Source organism: Macrobrachium rosenbergii, chromosome 2 (assembly GCF_040412425.1).
Source record: "Macrobrachium rosenbergii isolate ZJJX-2024 chromosome 2, ASM4041242v1, whole genome shotgun sequence".
Taxonomy (NCBI): domain Eukaryota; kingdom Metazoa; phylum Arthropoda; class Malacostraca; order Decapoda; family Palaemonidae; genus Macrobrachium; species Macrobrachium rosenbergii.
Window position 1 is genome coordinate 57,935,152 of NC_089742.1, and position 20,642 is coordinate 57,955,793.

Here is a 20,642-nt window from a genome sequence, read left to right on the forward strand (position 1 = left end):
ATAAAAAAGTAACTGATGATTTTCAGCGAAATTTGCGGAAGTGGTACTGGTAATTCGATTTTAAGCTGGACTGAAATCCGGATACACATTGAAAGTTTTTTTTTTTATTTGCAAAGGGGCATGAGCTTCGAAGAGCTTTTTAGTTTAAGAATGTATATACAAGAAGGCAAACGGGTGTCCTTTTTATGTGGTATGGGCCGTTATATGGGTCAAATCTTCGCAAAATCTCGAAATCAACACCATTACATTTTATGATAGCAACAGAGGTAACTCTAATGAAATAACAATAACACCGATGAAATAAAAGAATAAATGGTAATGTGATACATTTTGTTTTTTAATTAGGGATCATTCAAGTGTAGAATCAAATAGCTATTGAAAATACTCGAAATGAAAACGATATCCATTTTTGGAGTTTTACTTTTTTTCTTTTTTATTTTGCGTTTTGGAAGAAAGAGAGAATCCCTCTCTGAGTTTGAGTTTAGGATGGAGGTGTTTTCTTATGGGATTTTGGGACGTTCAAAAATGGCGGGAATTCTTGAGAATTTTCTCTATTGGTTTTCCTTTTTTTCAAAATATATTTTGGCTTTCGTGAAACAAGAACGCATTCTTTAATAATTATCTGTGGAACATTATACAGTATATGGGGCTTCGTATGACACGGAGAAAGGCAGTATAACAAGACTGGAATTATAAATATATTGTGAATTGTATGGAAAATACCTAAGAGCCATGATTTACAGATGGGATGGAAGTGATAGCAAATGAGGCATGTTCAACGATAAAAGTTAATTGTAAAATTAATTGTGACGATTGTTTTTGTAAAATAATTTAATTTTCATTTTACTCATGTAGCATAAGTTCAATATATATATATATATATATATATATATATATATATATATATATATATATATATATATATATATATATTTATGTGTGTGTGTGTGGAGGGAGGAGGTATATATTTGACTGTTGACTTCAAGTGATAGGGAAGCTTGGCAAAAGCACTGTTTTGTTATTGGAAGACATACCATGATCTGAGTGTAATTAATGCATGAATATCATGCTATCATAAAGTCTTTCTTGTGAAGGACGTAACATTTATATTCTCAGTTTGCGTAAGCTATTTGGTTTTCATCTACCCAAAACCAAAAATTGTTCATTTTTCAATAATTCAATAACGAATCCGTAAATGATAGGATGGCATCATCATTTAATTTTATGACCGGCAGTTATCGAAAAGTTTAGAAGCTGCTTTATCTCAATGAGTCGTTCTTATTCACTGTAAGTATAAAAAAAAATAAATAAAAAACGAATGCCTACTGCCCTTTTTTTTTTTTTTATTATTATACATAGAGACACTAAACTAGAGACTTTCTTCTTCCGGAGTCTGTCTCTCTTTTCTGTGAGAATTTAGACGATCATATCAATTCTGTCACTGATGCATTCGTAAACACTCGAAGAATAAAAACAGAAAGATTCACGACTTCAGTTTCCATTGCTTAATGGCCTTCCAATACTTTTACCCTCTGCTGATGTCTTTGTGATGATTCAGGCCGACCTATTCCTTGTTCGAAACCGGCAGCCTTGATTCACAATGGCCTTTTTTTTCTTCTTCTTCTTTCTTTTTTTGTCGAGATGATCGCTCCTCTTTTACAGATTGAAAGAGACCCTCATTTTCATCACATTTCGGAAATGTAGATAATGGCTCATTTCCCTTTTCCCCCCGTCGTTCCAGCGAAGCGGATTTCGAAGTAGGCTGGTCCAAAGGGAGGGAATGGAGGGCTGATGTGCGCTACGCTGCTCTGGCTGTGAGGTCGGTCTACATCCATCAGCTCGCGAAGTCTCGGCTTTCTCATTTCAAGTATTCTCTCATGAGCTTTGACAACGCCTTCCTCAATTACCGGCCTTTCTTCTTCGATCAACGGACCATCCTAACGAGGTACTGGTGGTTTGATGCTTTTCAATGCTGTATAAAATGTTCAGTTTCTTTTATTTACTCTGGCAAGAAGGTTATGCCTAGGGTTTGATTTGCCTGTTTGTCTTAGTCTGCCAGCTAACAAGATTAAGTGAAAACAAATGAGCGGATTTTTACCTTTTTTTTTTAATATGCATTACGTTTCAAAGAACAGTTTGGAGGAATTTGTTGTGAATCAGATTCTGAATGTGGATGCGTGATTGTTTTGAACCTTTATTCAAAGAAAATAACATACAGCCTGATTTTAGTCAACAGAATACTTGGTGCAGACTGAGTAAGTACGAGTTACCTATGTGAATCGTGTCCATGTGTTTGCTAAAGAAAACGTAAACGATTTAGGGTATATGAGAGACTATGCTAAGTACCTTGGCGGAACCTTGCAGTTTCTGATTTTCCCTTCTAATTAGATTTGTATCACGTCCAGGAACTTAGATAATAACATCAAAGACTTGAGCCTAAACTGTTATCAGCTTATTCAAGTCTACGGTTAAGAGAGTTAATCTTATATGAGCGTGTTTTGATAAAAGATTTTAAATTAATTTACTTTTAAGCTTTATGTTGCTGTTCGCAGTTTTAGTTGTTGAATTAGAATGAGCTGCTGCGTTTAATTTGTTTTTGTCTCAATATTAAGAAAAATATATGTAGTATAATATACACATAAGTTTTAGTCAGCTTAAATTACAATGAATATTCAATGAAAGGTGTTAGTTATGTTGATTTGGTTTGTAAATTATGGAATTTATCAATAACACTGAAAAGTTTGTTTTCAAAATCAACTTTTAGACCAATAGGGCCCACAGTTTCCTCATCGCTTAAGTCAGCACAGGTAACATTAAATGATTCTGTCTCTGCAGTCGACAAAAAAGGCGATAATAGTCAAATTCCAGGCAGTGGATTAGAATTTAGCAGTTCCATTCAAATTACGTATTCATGCATAATTTATGTAGACCTATGTGTGCATTTCTCTGCCCAATGACACCACGTCACCAACTTTACCTTTTGATAAATGTATAGTGCGAATGCACACTCAGTCACATATATTACATTATCAGAGAGCAGTTTCTATTGGAAACAAGTAAAAAATGCGTCGAAGTTTCTCCGGCGCAGTCGAGTTTTCTGTACAGCATATAATGCTGTATGAAACTCTCACCCACGGCCCATGAAACTCTCAGCTGCGGCGTATGAAACTTTCAGCCACGGCCCGATGGTGGACCTGTGGTGTTGGCACTTTAGTTGTGCCAGACGCACGATCATTGCTAACTTTAAATTTAAATAAAATAAAAACTACTGAGGCCAGAGGATTGCAATTTGATAAGTTTGATGATTGGAGGGTGGCTGATCAACATACCAATTTGCAGCCCTCTAGCCTCAGTAGTTTTTAAGATCTGGGGGCGGACAGATAAAGTTCGGACGGATAGACAAATAACCATCTCAGTAGTTTTCTTTTACAGAAAACTAAAAGCTGACAAGAGAAAAAATAAGTCGGTAATCACTCCTCATTTATCCTCTACTTTTTGATAGAAAAATCTCAGTATATATAGCTTTTACATATCAGCAGATTCATTTCAGTGCGCCTTGAAGCTCCGAGAACAACTCAGTGTGCCTGTTATCTCGGAGGCACTTGCACATTGGATATTAGGCCCATAATTTTTAAAGCCTCAGTCTGTGTAGCAATCCAGCATTTCGTAGTCCTCATTCCTTTTAACTCGCAAGTATCTGGTGGCGAGACTAGAATACGTGTTTCCTTTTAGTTTAACGATCTCTTTTCTCCCCTTTGTTATTCAAAACCAAACCATTTCGACAGACTTTAGCCTCACCTTTTGAAAGCTATCACAACAAGGTCTATGATTTCAACTTTGCCATGGTTTTTACCACGCTTTCCCTATAATTTGTCATTTTATCCCTGTAGCCCATTATATTCTGTATGTGCCTCAAAGACAGAATGCTTCAGTAGTTTTAATAAGGAGGATGTGAACCAACAATCCAGTCATGTATTTAGGCTTTGCTACTTTCGACATTCCTTTCCAGAGCCGTGCGAGGTTTCTCTTATATTACTACTTGCCGCACCGTGTCATTTATTATGCCGGGTAATAGATAATTCCAATTATTTGTACGAAGTGAGTGACATTCCATCATCGGGAATATTATTAATGGTAACTTCACCCAATCCTTGGTTTTGTTCAATTCAACGATCTTCGTATAACTTTAGTGTTCTCATGTCACAAGGCTTACCGTTGACTTTATAATCTGTAAGCTGTCACCATTTGACAATGTCATTCAGGTAAGAGTCATTCATACATTTCATTTCCCACAAACTTTCACCAGACATTACAACGTTCGTATTTTCACTGTTCTTTAAACGTGGAAATGCAATGAAAACCTAATGTACCAAGACGGTTTAATTGTATACTAGTACGTTCTTAATTGTGTATGTTTGAAGATGTATTTATAAAGCTGATGCGGCTTGTACCAACATTATTCGTGTTCATTTGTGCATTCGACTGTTATATAAAACGTTCTGTAGGTTTAACATGTTAAACTATGTTGATTATTGACACAGCGAAAAAAAAATGTACGGTTTTTTTTTAGCAAGGTTTAGCTGTAGTGATAACTGTGACTTCCCACTGAGAATGGTCATCAGGAGAAAGGGCTCCAGGTCACCAAGACCAAGAACCATAAAGTTGAGCTCTATGGACCTTGGTTAAGGCAGTGCTGTGGAGAGATGCCGTGACCTAGGATTAGTTAGTACGCCTTGCGTCGTAAATGAAGGCAGTTTCAAGACTGAAGTGTTATCGTAACGACCGGGGGAGATCTTGATAGGTCGCCCGTTAGCACCTCGTTACTGAGTAGTTTAAAAATAGGTTTTGTTTCAGTCTCTCTCTCTCTCTCTCTCTCTCTCTCTCTCTCTCTCTCTCTCTCTCTCTCTCATCCTTTTCTTGCGTTGTAGTCATAATCCAAGAATTATTGGTTTATTTTTGTTAGGTTTTGTTTATACTCTCTCTCTCTCTCTCTCTCTCTCTCTCTCTCTCTCTCTCTCTCTCCCTTTTCTTGCGTTGTAGTCATATTCGAAGAATTATTGGTTTATTTTTGTTAGGTTTTGTTTATACTATCTCTCTCTCTCTCTCACCCCTTTCTTGCGTGTAGTCATATTCGAAGAATTATTGGTTTACTTTTGTAAGGTTTTTGTTTTTACTTTCTCTCTCTCTCTCTCTCTCTCTCTCTCTCTCTCTCTCTCTCTCTCTCTCTCTCTCTCTCTCTCTCTCTCTCTCTCTCTCATTGTCATATTTGAAGAGTCATTGGTTTATTTTTGTTTCTTGTTTGATGGTGCCTTTTGTACCCAGACGTTGCAATCATGAATGAATATTTTATTTAATACTTGGATTGCGAGCCGATGTAACATTCAGCTTATGCTTGACAAAATAAGTGGCTGTTGCCAAATACCTGACAAAGATTATTGTGTGTATGTGTGTGTGTGTGTGTGTGTGTGTGTGAGAGAGAGAGAGAGAGAGAGAGAGAGAGAGAGAGAGAGAGAGAGAGATGAATAAAACGAAAATTTTTGCTGGCGGTCAGATATTACTTCAGTTGTGTCTGGACGTGATTGTTTTTCTCTGACATAATTCAAGTTTTAAGTGAACAACCCAGTAAGTTGAGACTAGAATTAGGAATACATTTTTGCCCGGTTTGAAAATCTCAGATCATTTATGCCATATTAGGATATTTCTGAACGGTCGAATTCAATTTTGTAAATTTAGTACATAAATGTCATTTTCCAGGGGGACGCAAGTGTATATATGCACGTGCTGATATATATCTAAATGGTAAATGTTGACTGTATATAGTCACCCATTTAATGATCCCTGTTTTTGGCAAACAAAAATGAACCCATCGTTTACTTGCCCTTGTTTACTTGCGTAACTCCCTTCACCACGAAATGAGGAACCTATCGAGTAATTTGTCAAGTTTGTAGTTTTTCTGAATGTTTAATGGTCTGCCTGAAATCCCATCCTGTGGTCCGACTTTCAGCACCTACTTCGTCATTTCATACCATTTAAACATATATATATATTTTTTAACATTTAAAATCTTTATGATACTCTTAATGAAGTGGTGAAGTTCCACACACACACACACACACACACACACACACACACACAGGTCCAATTAGTAAACCCAGTTTCCTTAATTACGGATGTGTGATAGCAGGATGCGAGGCCAGTCGTTTTGCAAATATGTCAGTATTCCAAAATGGCTATAATTTGAAAGTACGTGTTTGTGGAGAAAATGTTGAATCCCTGGAGTTAAATAAATGCAGAGGGGGGACTCGAGTGGTCGGTCTACCCCATAGAACGTTGGAACTCAAGTTGGATGAAGACAAGTTTCCTGTACAACGTATAATGCTGTATAAAGCAAAGCTATCAGCTACTACCGGTCAGCGTTCAGTTGCTCCCCAGATGCGGTCAAGGGAAGGTACGTCGCACCCCCTCCGGAAAGCGCTGCCAGACGCATGATCCACGGCTAACCTTAACCTTAAATGAAATATGAACTATCGAGGGTAGGGGGTTGCAATTTGGTATGTTTGATGACTGGAGGGTGGATGCTCAACATACCAACTTGCAGCCCTCTAGCCTCAGTAGTTTTTAAGATCTGAGGGCGGAAAGAAAAAGTGCGGTCGGACAAGCAAAGCCGTCACAATAGTTTTCTTTTACAGAAAACTAAAAAAGGATAGGTAGGAGGTACAGATGTCTGTTATATACTAATAGTCCTTTGGTTTGCGTTTTTCCCATTCCGGACTAAGACCGACCCCATGGCAAGAAAATGACATATTTTTATAAAACACACATTCCTTATTTTTTCTTTTTATAGGTTCCAAATCAACAATACCACCCCTCACCAGGTGCATTTTGTAAAGAAGCCAGCTTACACCATCATGGCTCTTTTGTCGCTGCTGGGAGATCGAATGCTGAGCTACACGGAGAGCTTCAAGGATAAAAGGTGAGAGGTTTTAAAGTTAAGAAAAGCAAGTCTTGTTGATGCTCATCAAACTGCCAGTTCTCTCAGAAAAATTCTTTTTCGCATTTAATTCATTTTATTTTGAAAATCGGGTTGAAGATGGAATTAAATATGAACCATCGTCGCCATCTATATAACCACGATAATAATAATAATAATAATAATAATAATAATGATAATAATAATAATAATAATAATAATAATAATAATAATAATAATAATAATAATAATAATAATAATAATAATAATAATAGGTATAGCAGAACCTCTTTTATTCATATGTTGTTGAAGGTGATAGCTGCATCAGTGGCATTCAATTTGTGTAGAGTTTACTCTATTTTTTAAATAATTGATTTTTACTGTTGCTTCTTTTGTCCTTCTTGTTACCAGCATCGTCTTTTAACTTTCATGGGGTTTGTAGGAAACAAATTTTTACTTAAGGTTTCATCCGCTATTCGATTTAATTGTTTTGAAGGCATGGGCGCTGGTGATTCTTTTCAAATTTTTGAGGAAATTCCTTTCGATAAATTATAAAAGATTCCCCAGGGCTTTCATTTCCCGAAACCGCAGTGACAACTTGAAATACAGTTCTTTATTAAGAATTAAAGCAATGTTCATGATGCACACTTTATAGATTGCAATGAAAAATAGTCGTGAAGAGCTTGGTAAAAGAGGCATACATTTTGAGACTTGTTTATTATAGTGAAAAGTAAAAGTATAGTGGCTGTTTATTGTGCTTTTGAAGTTACCGTTTTACAATTATACATCCGTTAAGTCCTTCAAAAGAAGGCATCGTGCTTACCCCATACAAAAATGGGAAAAAGCACGTTAAAAACAAAGAAGAAGAAGAATTAAGTGTTAAAATAATTTTCTTTACATTACCATAATTGACATATTTGTTTTACAGATTATCAGTGTTATCAACGTGTAGACACTGCGATGTGGCCAATTCGGTAGCCCCGGCGTCGGCCCGAGATGCGATAATAGAAAGCGATGCTACGAGACCAATGGAAATTGACAATCAATCTCCGAAATTGGTCAGAAGGGCGGGAAACGTCGAGGAAGACCCGAAGCCTGCACCGGGGAGCCGTAAACCGTCGGGTAAGGGACAACAGAAATGGCCTTTGGACAAAATCAGGAAAGTGGAATTTGTCATCGGACGGAGGATGAAAGATGTAATATTCTAAAATCCGAAAACCTGGTGAATATTTTTAGGCTATTGCTGAACAGCAGCACCAATGCGCGGTAAATGTGGCCTCGCTGTCCAGCTTCTCAGTTCCAGAGTAACTTCAAAAGTTCAAGCGATGATGCACGAATACAATTCTCCTTGTGTTTTAATAATTTACTTACATTTTTATATATTTATTGATTTGTTAATTTATTTTTTCTTTTTCAATAAGTGATCTCTCCTTTCTTTCTGCGTTTCCCATTGCCTTCTGTTGCTAGTTTTTAATGGGCACCATATTCTTTGGAAGCTTGAATTTCAAGTCATTGGCCCTTGTGGGCTTGTTCCATATGAATAGGCTTCGTCTTTTGATTAATAATAATAATAATAACAATAATAATCGAAAGAGTGCTATGCTTTCAGGTACCGGAAAAGAATTAGAACACGATTCCAAATTCTTTGGCAGCTTGAATTTCAAGTCATTGACCCTGTAATTGTTCCATATGAATAGGCTTCGTCTTTTGATTAATAATAATAATAATGATAATAATAATCATAATAGTAATAATAACAATAATAATCGAAAGAGTGCTATGCTTTCAGGTACCGGAAAAGAATTAGAACACGATTCCAAATTCTTTGGCAGCTTGAATTTCAAGTCATTGACCCCTGTGGGCTTGTTCCATATGAATAGGCTTCGTCTTTTGATTAATAATAATAATAATAATGATAATAATAATCATAATAGTAATAATAATAATAATAATCGAAATAGTGCTATGCTTTCAGGTACCGGAAAAGAATTAGAACACGATTCCAAATTCTTTGGCAGCTTGAATTTCAAGTCATTGACCCCTGTGGGCTTGTTCCATATGAATAGGCTTCGTCTTTTGATTAATAATAATAATAATAATGATAATAATAATAATAATAATAATAATAATAATGCTATGCTTTCAGGTACTGGAAAAGAATTAGAACACGATTCCAAATTCTTTGGAAGCTTGAATTTCCAGTCATTGACCCCTGTGGGCTTGTTCCATATGACTAGGCTTCGTCTTTTGATTAATAATAATAATAATGATAATAATAATCATAATAATCATATAATCGAAAGAATGCTACGCTTTCAGGTACGGGAAAAGAATTAGAACACGATTACAGGAGACCGGACGCTCTTCGTGAGAACCCAGTCACCCGGCTATCCGCATCGAATAACAAAAGAGCATCGGTGGCGAGCGATCCCTCAGACCGTTCTAGAACACAACCAGACGGTGGTGAATATTTCAGTTACTCTGTTACGTCAGACGGAGGGAGGTCGAGGGGCTCCGTATTATCGTCTGAACTGAGGAAAATAAAGCCGTATGATCCGTCTGCCTCTGCAGGAGCGCCGTGGGAGGCTACTCTTCTTCTCTCGTTTTCTAATGGAACGGAGAAGAACGAGGATGAGGTCGTGAAAGTGAAGGTTTCCTTTGCTCTCCCTGAGTTTCTTGTTGGGAGTGAGTATTATTATTATTATTATTATTATTATTGCTGCTAAGAAATTCAGAATATCGTGATACTCTGTTATGTAATAAAAATCCACAATTATTTGAATAAATTGTATTAACATGCATTTATATTATATTTATATTGTGTATTTACAGTATATTATTTTAGATAATTATTGTTATTATTATTGCTATTATTATTATTATTATTTAAATATATTATTATACATATAAAGCTGCTAAAAGAATGAAACTTGTCTTGGAAATTCAGTGAAGTTAAATCACTTGTTGCCTGTGCCATTGCCAATCATTCATGTACTTATTTGACTGACGCTTGATCAATAATTCTCTCTCTCTCTCTCTCTCTCTCTCTCTCTCTCTCTCTCTCTCGTTACAGGAAATCTAAGCATGGCAACGTACCGACTGAGTGCTGACACAAAGGGTCCTTATGAGGCGTGGCTGGAACTGGGCAGTCCGATTGAACCTAACCGAACAGAGTTAGCTTACATCAGGTCATTCGAGGTAAACGATGCGACGTCCCTCTGGCCCATAGCTGCAACCCATTTCATTACTTTTACTGTACCTCCGTTCATATTCTCTTTCTGTTGTCTTTCTTTCAACCCTTTCCTAACAATTGTTTCGTAGTGCAACTGCGAGGTTATCCTCCCGTTACACCTTTCAAACCTTTTTACTGTCAGTTTCCCTTTCAGCGCTGAATAGCCTCATAGGTCGCAGCGCTTGGCATTTGGCCTAAATTCTCTATTCTATTCTGTCATAAGACGTTTACGGCGTAGTTCTCTAGTAATGGAAAAGAAGGAGGGTCACTCATACGATTGTAATGATTCAGAGAGCTTCTTGTATAGTGTTGCTTTACTTATTAGAAAAAAAATTAGCTAGTATCTATATATAGTACATATATATATATATATATATATATATATATATATATATATATATATATATATATATGTATATATATATGTATATATATATATATATATATATATATATATATATATATATATATATATATATATATATATATACTCTTTTGGGTTTCACTGAATTGCCTTATTTCATGCGTTCTTGATTGCGTTTTCCATATAAGTTTATTTTGCCTCCATAAAATTTCTGTTCTCACTTTTGGCTCTTGAATTTTTGCAATTTTCTCTTTATTTTGAAGTTTGTTTCTTTGAATTTGGCAACTTTCTATTTCTTGGGGTTTCACTGTTTCCTTGAAATTTGCAACTTTCTATTTTTGGAGGTTTGTCAGTGTCAAAAACCTTCAAGCTGAAATCGCACTTTTTTTCCTCCATAGTTTCCGCGTTCCGTTTCCTTTCGTATTCGTTTTAGGACAGGGGTTTAAGATGGCTTTTACTCTCGTGAGTGACGTCTTCTTCAGCATAGAATACACTCACCTCGTACCAGTAACCCTACATCAGATTCCAATTTCCAAACACGTAGTCGTCGCCAGCAGCACACAATTATCATTTTCTCTTTTGCATTAAAATTCCTGAGGCACCAAGATTCAGTGTTGAGAGAATTGTAAATAAAATCAGCGTACTTGTTGTTTTTATGAACTTTCTTGTCAAACTTCACGATTGGCAACAAACGCTTTTCGGAATGTTAGTCGCCATATTTATACAGAATACGGGTTTGTTTAGTTGGCAGGCACCTAAAGCAAATTTTCCCAGATGATACGTTTCCTCATAACGCCGAAATGATAGGTGTGCAACTTTCCACCGTCGCGTCGGCGTTCTTGAAGAAATGAAAGAACTTAAATGACAGTGAGAAGCAGAGACAGGATTCCTTTATTTCTCAGATGATTATGTGTAGCAGACCTTATTCTGTGAATGTTCGGTAGCAAATTATAAGTCGCTTACAGGAAAAGTACTGTGGTGGTGATGTAAAGATGGCGTCCAAAATATCGGTTAAAATACGGTATTATAAACTAAAACTCAATGAAAAGACATCGTACCGCCTGAAAATGAAAGATCCCAGTTCTTTCGTCTACGAAAGTCAAGTGAGTCGTACAAGCGTGTATGAATCTACAAAAAAATTCATAGGACGCAAGTGAACAAAACTTGGACAAGGATGTAGACCTAAGAAACATCGAAAGGCGGTTAAACGGTCTAAATAAATCAATTGAATGACAGTTTTACACAGCTACGAGTAAGACAAAGCTAAGTTCACACAAGCATAGTAGTGTGTCTGTTCGTCTAAGCCAGACACACTAATGGTCAACAGGACGATAATATCCTAGGTTCGAAATTCCTCCCCAGAGGGTCGAGTCAATTTGGAATTCGCACAAGAACTGTCGTTTTCGCTTCCGGAACGTCGTTGGGGGAAACATTACTTCCTGGAGACAGTTTGATGGCCTCGTCTGAGATAACTATATTTAACGATTTCTTATGACGTTGGTAATATCTCAACAACCTTTTCATGTCTGCTTTTTTTTATTTATTAATCTCAGTTTTATTAAGTATAAGCAGTATTTTTTAGCCGTGCACAATTAGTGAAAACTTACTTATGAAAATATCCATTTAGTATTTTCACTGTATTTAGTTCCTTTAATTTTAGTAAATGGTATAAAGACGTATGCACCGAGATAAGTCAGTCATACTTTCGTTGGGGCACAACATCTCGACTACTTTAAAGAATTTATTGATTTGATAAAAAATTATTATTATTATTATTATTATTATTATTATTATTATTATTGTTGTTGTTGTTGTTGTTGTTGTTGTTGTTGTTGTTGTTCTAGGTAAGTTTGGAACCTACGGATTATATGGTTAAGTTTAACTATCTAGATTTTTAATTTAGAAAAACCTTAGATGTTACTAATCAAGCTAGAATTGTAATGTTAATGTCTTTTGCATAAAATAATACATCGCTGAAATATCTTTACTAACTTGCTTACGTCACTTACTGTTGGATATTTTTGTGGTTCTCAAGATGTAACAACAAAACCTTTATTTACAAAACTTTTTGTTACAAATTATCCTCCCAAATTTGGATAAAAGTGTAGACAATAATAACAGAAAATTGTCGACATGAGAAAAGTCCTTTTAAAGTATTTGAATAGTATCCGGATAGTTAGCTGAGTGTGCTTATGTAAATTCATTTTATCCCCCATTTTAGTTTTCTGTAAAAGAAAACTGTTATGCCGGCTTTGTCTGTCCGTCCGCACTTTTTTCTATCCGAACTTTTCTGTCCGCCTTCAGATCTTAAAAACTACTGAGGCTAGAGGGCTGCAAATTGGTATGTTGATCATCCACCCTCCAATCATCAAACATACCAAATTGCAGCCCTCTAGCCTCAGTAGTTTTTATTTTATTTAAGGTTAAAGTTAGCCATAATCGTACTTCTAGAAGCGATATACGATAGGCCACCTCCGGGCCAATGTTAAAGTTTCATGGGCCGCGGCTCATGCAGCATTATACTGAGACCACCAAAGATAGATTTATTTTCGGTGGCCTTGAGTATACGCTGTAGCAGCTGTATAGAAAACTCGATTGCGCCGAAGAAACTTCGGCGTCTGTTTTACTTGTTTCAATTATAATTGAGTTCTTAGCAATTGAATTTAGCTGTAGGAAAAAAAGAATGAGGTTTAGTGGGTTTCTCATTGCATCCATTCAGGGGAGGCATTGTTGAGTCCGCGGTAAATAGTGCTGATTTGATATATCCCGCCATTTATGTAGCTGAGATGTACTTAACAGGGTGTCTTTTAACGTAGAATTGCATTCATATTCAGCTGAAGCTTAAAATCTCTTAGCCACGGCTCCTGATTTGATAAAACTATTCCTTTCCCAAAGATGATAAGTCTCCTGTTTCTCCAGCTAATCACGTCTGCAGTCGTCAGTGAATCAGGCATTGTCTTGAATATAAACCTAACACTAAAAAGAAAAAAAGAACACACTTTCAATTTGTTGACAAAACTCCATGTAAAAAACAAGAAACTCAACTGTTTCTTCTTCTGATACCCATTAGTTTGCTTTCAACGCCAAATAATGAGATTTCAGTTTAATAGCTCAACTTCCTGTGACCTCGCACCGGTCTTCATATGGGGTCATTCGCCCGTCATGCTACTTGTTTTATCTAGACATATATTTCCCATTTCTTTCACAGGCCAACTCAAACCCGTATCTTTCTTGGCTTTACTGTTAGCCGATAGAAAAGAAATACGTTAACTAAGAAAAATACATCTTGCTCTCTCCTTTAGGTTGTTTATAATTTTGATTTTAGTTTTACTTTCTTCTCAGGGAGCCGTCCGGGATGGTCCACAACAGCTACAGACTGTTCCTCCATCTTTAGAGTTTAAGGCAAAGTTAACAATGCCAAGTGTTCTTTTTATTCATCTCTGCGAACAGAGTCAACTGGATCCCGGAAAGGTGAGTGAGTTTTCTTCCCGTTTTCAGTCTAAATTATTTTATTTATTTTTGGTGTATCTTTTCTCCCTGTATTACTGGTTTCTCATTTACCGATATTATCACTCGATTTTAAGAGGCGAATTAAAACAAGACATACTAAGAAGATGCTATACAACAGAAAAATTTTATTTGTAACTTGATTTTTATATACTTTAGTAGCGCTAACCATCTCATATATATATATATATATATATATATATATATATATATATATATATATATATATATATATATATATATATATATATATATATATATATATATATATATATATATATATATATATATATATATACAGTAATATATATATATATATATATGTGTGTTTTTACACGTGTCCGTCCAAATACCTATGCAATATACACAGCTACACATGTATAAATGTGTATAAACAGTAACATACGCAGTATAGACATACAGAAGTATTTCCCTTGTGCACGTATTCACTACGGAAAATTTTCAATTTAACTCAATTTAACAGTCCAAAACAAATTATTTCAGGTGACTAATGTCAGCACTATCAGCATAACAAGTGCTGACGTCCTTATCACGTGGTCTGATACCCTCATTTCTACTAGGTAAGTTGAATTTCGCTGTTTTTTGTTTTTTATTGAAAAAATTTCTTCTTTATTTTTAGCATCTTATCAGCACCGAAGACTATAGGTCAAGCACTAAACTTTTTGAAGTTCATTAATGTTTGATTACTGCTGGGTAATTTTTTTTAATGCTTTTTGCATATCCTGTGGGAAGATTTTCATGGTTTAACCGAATCTAGAGAGAGTTTTATGGGTTTTTTTAATAATGCAATCATAAAACCAAAAAATAGAAAATAAAATTAATGGGCAAGCACTTGAGTAGATTAATGCATCTGACTGTGCTTGACAAATCCAGTTTTCAGCAATTGAGAACCAAGTGTGTTATGTTTTGCGCAACAGTGATAGAAGGGAATAAAAATGAAGGGTTCCCTAACTGGTAGACCAAAAAGTTTTAGTGTGTTTTTAGGACAGATGTCTCTCTATAAAGATTGTAACTTACAGTCATGCAAGCAAGAACTCCACGAGTTCTTACAATCATTGTTCGTCTCTGAATACCAAGAAACATTACACATGGTCCAATACCTTTTTACTCTCATTCTCACATAGAAACAAACAAGGGGGTGCGCTAGTGTTTTCTCTCTCTCTCTCTCTCTCTCTCTCTCTCTCTCTCTCTCTCTCTCTCTCTCTCTCTCTCTCTCTCTCTTCAGTTTTAATCATGCGTTTTGGAAACTAACAGTCAGTGGGCCGAGAATGAGAATAATTCTGCCATTTCTTTAGTCAGTTCGTATTGAATGCGGCGAATTCTGAAGGTGTAAAATTCTAAATTTTTGGAAAAGTTTTGTCATTTAAGTCAGGTACAACAGAAAATCATGACCTTGTGCAACTTTCTAGATCATGAGCCAAAGATCGCCAAAATATTTCCTGCCGTTTATACTGAAGTGTGGTATCTGTATTTTGACTTGACATCGATTTCAAAAGTTTTATAGTTATAAAATAGTATTTTCATTCCAAGTAAATTTACTTGGGTATATTAATCATTAGACCATGCGGTTGGCTCATTCAGTCTCCCCTTCTTCCTTTGATGTAATTATACACAACACAGTCAAAGGCTCGTGAAGTGTAGGGTCGCTTAACACTTGATATACCCCTCTAAACGCATCAAAGACAGAGAAGACGTAGGGGACCAAGGAACACCCGGATAAGGAATATGAGCCCCTAGGGCGGTGCTGATAACTAAAGGTGGAACTGATAGCATAAAGAAAAAGAGAAGTGTGGGGCGAGCTTCTTAAGACCGCATGAATCCACCTTGTTCCAGAGGATAAACATTCAGCAAGGCTTTGTCTTTGCAGCGTCCCTTCGGCCCCTAGCTGCAACCTCTCTCATTTTTTTTACTGTACCTCCGTTCATATTCTCTTTCCTCCATCTGACTTTCCACCCTCTCTAAAAATTGTTTCCTAATGCAACTGCGAGCTTTTCCTTATCCTGTTACACCTTTCAGACCTTCTTACTGCCAATTTCCCTGTCAGCGCAGAATGACCTCATAGGTCCCAGCGCTTGGTCTTTGGCCTAAATTCTATATTGTATTCTTTGCCATACTGTAAAGATTCTAGCCAGTTTGCATATCGAAAATATCTGTACAAATCTGGCCTCTCGACGGAACGTCCAGAGCAAAATCAAAAGAAGCAACGTTTGCAGCCAAAATGTTCACTTATAGTGCCCAGACGACCTTCGACTCTCCTCGGTATCATTTCCCCCCTCTCATCTGGCCGAGTTTAAGTACCGCTCGACGCCGTCGAATGAGGTTTAAATGGTTAACTGTGCTCCTGGAGAGACAGTTTGGCAGACTAGGTTCATTAATTTAGTACGGAATTTTTGCCCTGTTGTACTACGTTCATACCTGATTTATTTAATCTTTTTTAATATGGACGGTAACTCTTATCTTATCAACTCATTAACTTGAAAAATTAATGTCCTAATGGCTTACAAGAAGACAAAATTATTATTATTGTTATTCAGAAGATGAGCCCTATTCATATGGAACAAGCCTATAGGGGTCATTAACTTGAAATTCAAGCTTCCAAAGAATATGGCGCTCATTAGAAAGAGGTAAGAGGAGGTAAAGGGAAATACAAAAAGAAAAGACCTCGGTTATTGAAAAAGGAAAACTAAATTAACAAATGAATAAATAGATAAAAAATGAAACAATATTATTAAAATGCAGAGGAGGTAAGATTGAAAACCTTGTGTTATATTTTAGAGTTCAGACAACATCGTGATTGAGTGTCATTCGTTTGGGTGTCTTTAAAACCGTCCTTTGATACGAAGGAAAATAAAATTCCTTTGCCTTGTTTTTCGAGGTCCTTTACGATGGTGTAGTTTAAGCGAGAAGAGAGGTATGTTGCTTGTTGTAATCTTATGGTAACCAACGTGTGATATATTTTCGTTTAATTATTTCTTATGGGACTTTTTACCTGCACGTTTTTCATAGATAGTGTATTATTTTCTTGAAGTTTGTATGACTTTTACTTGGTAATGCAATGTCTCTGGAATAAAACAGCTTGGCTTGCTCTTTTGTTAATGCAGTGATAGAGTAAAAACTCTGAGATTAATGAGTATGGAAGATTTTTGTGACGCTAATTTAACCGCGAGGAAAATAATGTGTACTGAAATTTCGGAGTTGTAGTCATCACCGGTATCATGATGCAACAGGTTTTTCTATTCTCTCGTATTTTGAATTTATTTTTTAGTTAATTGCTTCATGCAACCATCCTTCAGGTCATCGGGCATTTCAGATCTCCATTCATTTTGTTCCATTTTTTCCTTCTATCACATTTTTCGGAACTATCTCTATGACTTTGTAATCGGAGACAACCAAGATTTTCATTTCCTCCAAATTCCATTCAAATGGACATGCACACATACGTACATTTATGCGTTTGCTTGCATGCTTACCGGTTTCCCCGAGTAGGAAAAAGCTGTTTTGAACAGAAGGAAAGAATAACTTTCCTGGGTGTCTGGGACTGGGCCAAAGAACAGCGCAAAGCCCCAATTGTTCCCAAGCGTCATACAGTATCCCCATTACGGGGAGTTGGGCCGTAACACTTGGACGTGACCCCGAAAAAGGATCTCCGGGGTAGGACTCTCAGAAGCGGAAGTCGGGTCGGGGGTTTAAACCCCCTCTCTCTCTCTCTCTCTCTCTCTCTCTCTCTCTCTGCTTGGATCAACAGACTGCTCTCGGTATGGCGGATTATGCATCTAGAGTAATAAAGTCGTAGAGGGTCGTTAAAGAAGAGGCCGAGTGCCTCCGCTCACGACCAGAAAATCCTCGTAAGAGTAGAGAGTTTTCCCATTGAGGTTTTCCTTTAGATAATATCAGATTTGTGTTCTGAAGTCTCAGAAGTCGCAGAAAGTTTTTGCATGGGAGTTTAATAACATAAGTAATATGGGAAGAACAGTGTGTGGCGAATTTAGAAAATGAATTTCATTTACAGTTGCGTTAATTGCTGCATATTTCTTTTATGTTGTGGAGAAATGTTATAAAACCAAATCCCCGTTATTAAGGAAGCCATAATGGTAGTAGTATTGCAGAAGACTTCACCAGTCCTTTTTGAGGTCTATTTCGTACGTTTTACGACCGACATGAAAAGAAGAAAGAAAAATATTCCCTTTTGTTAGGACCTTGTTTTTATATTAATCGTTTTAAACCTGTACATCACGAAATTTAATATTTTAAGCTCCAGCCAACAAATGTAGCAAGCTAATGAATAACAAGAACAAGTGGGGGCAAACATTCTTACTGGTCTAAACAGGATAATTTGAATGAGTCAATGAAACATTGTCGGCTAAAAAGGGATAATTTCTAAAAATATGCCAAGTAATTTGTGCCATCAAACAGAAATCCAATTCCAGGCTGTGGAAGGCCACGATGCAAAGGCTGTGGCACTTCTCAGTTTGAGAATGTTGGTGCGTGGTCACCACTCCGCGTACGAAAAAAAATCAGATAAAAAAACTGGCACGTTAGGTAGGCTAGCTGCTAAATATTCACTACTGTAAGGACGGGGTTTTGAACATTCTTGACCATCAGTTGGTCGATCTCTTCTGCTCCGGTCGAGGTTGGTTGGTTGGTTTAGACTGGGCCGGTCGCATTTTCCCGAAATGTAACCGAGTATCGAGACCTTTCCCTGAAAAAAGCGGAACGCCATGTCTTAAAAACTAACCATAGAATTTTCTTGAAAATAATCTCATTATGTTTCCCACACCCAAAATGTGAGAAGGGCTACGGCCCTACTGTAACCCAACCTAACCTGATTTTGTCTCCCATGTTAGTGTCATGACCAAGTTTCACCAAATGGGTTGCTTGTCTTTCTCACGAATCGTGGGTGTGGCTCAGTTTGTGGCTTCTTTGCATAGACAACGTTTATGGGTAAGCTGCCCTAAAATGGAGGACTGCAATATCTACAAAAATACAAAACTGAGAAAAATGGTAGATACTGCAGTTTTCCCTTGCCTTACTACCGATTTTGCAGACACTGGAAATGGGAACCCCTAAATAAAGCAGTGAATAATCATTCTGAAACTGCTGTAACTTGTGTAGTAGTGTTTCACGAGCCAAGTAGGTGGCATATCTCAATTTCGAAAATTTTGTAGATACTGCAGTTTTCTACTTTAGGGCAGTACGGCTTACGGCCTTTTTGTTATTTCAGCGTCTTGATTCATATTCATGATTGGTATATGGCTCATTGGGATTGTTCGTGGTTACCGTATATCGTATAGGTCTTTATTTACTACATGGCTCTCTTTGGACTATTATCGTACTAGGCGTATAAGTTCGATATGAGTGGCTTTCAAGCCACCGTTTTGGTTTTCAGTGCGTTTCCGTGGATCTCAGTTCTTGCCCAAGGTCCTTGTGAAGTGTTTCACAGTTCTACATAGTTATGAGTGTGACAATTTATGTCCTTTTTTTCTGTAGTTTTTCGCCGGCCGGCCAATGAAGAATTAGAGGAATTTATTTCTGGTGATAGAAATTCATTTCTCGTCATAATGTGGTTCGGATTCCACAATAAGCTGTAGGTCCCGTCGCTAGGTAACCAGTTGGTTCTTAGCCACGTAAAATAAATCTAATCCTTCGGGCCAGCCCTAGGAGAGCTGTTAATCAGCTCAATGGTCTGGTTAAACTAAGATATACTTAACTTTTCTAGTTTTTCGTTTCATAGGTTGTGGTTCCGTTTACTGGTTCTTGATTGAGTTTCATCGTTCCAAATATTGTACGGTGGGCTGGTTCATTGGGCATGTCATGGATTATGATTGTGGTTCAAGGAATCCATTCTTTATTCCATTCGGTGTTAAGAATGTAGTCTGCTGACTTGGTTCATGGTTCACTTTTGCGGTTCAGTGGACTGAGTCTTGGTTCACTGAGACTGTTCGGGTACAGGGGTCATTGGTTTGGTTGTTAGTGTGCTGCTGTCCTTGTTCTAAGTTAATTGTGTACGAACTCGTTTCATTGCAAGGTGTTTCAGTTCATTGTCGTGTTTCTCAGGGTTCTTGTTCAGTTTCATGTTTCTATGCCTAGTTTTCTTTCTTAGTTTTATTTTTGTCGTACTTTATTACTACAGTAGCGGCTATATAACTAAATCTGTCTTTTTTCTCTATGTGATAGATACATCATACCAATAACATTAGAAAGATTACATAACAGTATTTTCTCTTTGATTTACACCTGGTTTTTAAATGAGAAATATATGGCAAATATATACCCACTTCGATGATTTCATGAATGGCAAAACTACCTTTATCCATTTATCTTTAACTCATTTCATGTTGACTTCTGTGTCCTTAAGGGCTTTTATTTGATTGTAGGGTGCAGTAGTTTTTCTATGACTTAATTAAAAAAAAAAAGGACTTGAGTAGCGATGACTGACAATTCCCGTGTCTAAATCCATTATCATTAAAAGCTCTACTTAAGCAGTAATAGTAATAATACTTAACGAACAGTCACAGGCATTATTATTGCAGTACATTGATTACGATCTG

The 20,642-nt window shown here is 36.7% G+C and overlaps 1 protein-coding gene across 2 annotated transcripts in view; it reads left to right on the top strand.

Moving 5' to 3' along the window:
• Positions 1 to 20,642, top strand: part of Idua (alpha-L-iduronidase) — a 32,735-nt gene that overhangs the window by 8,481 nt on the left and 3,612 nt on the right. Inside the window, exons 8-14 of one of the 2 annotated variants that reach the window (XM_067119208.1) lie at positions 1,742 to 1,945; positions 6,845 to 6,973; positions 7,899 to 8,092; positions 9,290 to 9,655; positions 10,044 to 10,168; positions 13,909 to 14,037; positions 14,578 to 14,654. In XM_067119208.1, the coding sequence (XP_066975309.1) occupies positions 1,742 to 1,945; positions 6,845 to 6,973; positions 7,899 to 8,092; positions 9,290 to 9,655; positions 10,044 to 10,168; positions 13,909 to 14,037; positions 14,578 to 14,654 (1,224 nt within the window). The remainder of the gene's footprint in view (positions 1 to 1,741; positions 1,946 to 6,844; positions 6,974 to 7,898; positions 8,093 to 9,289; positions 9,656 to 10,043; positions 10,169 to 13,908; positions 14,038 to 14,577; positions 14,655 to 20,642) is intronic. The other variant, XM_067119215.1, reaches the window with a different exon arrangement.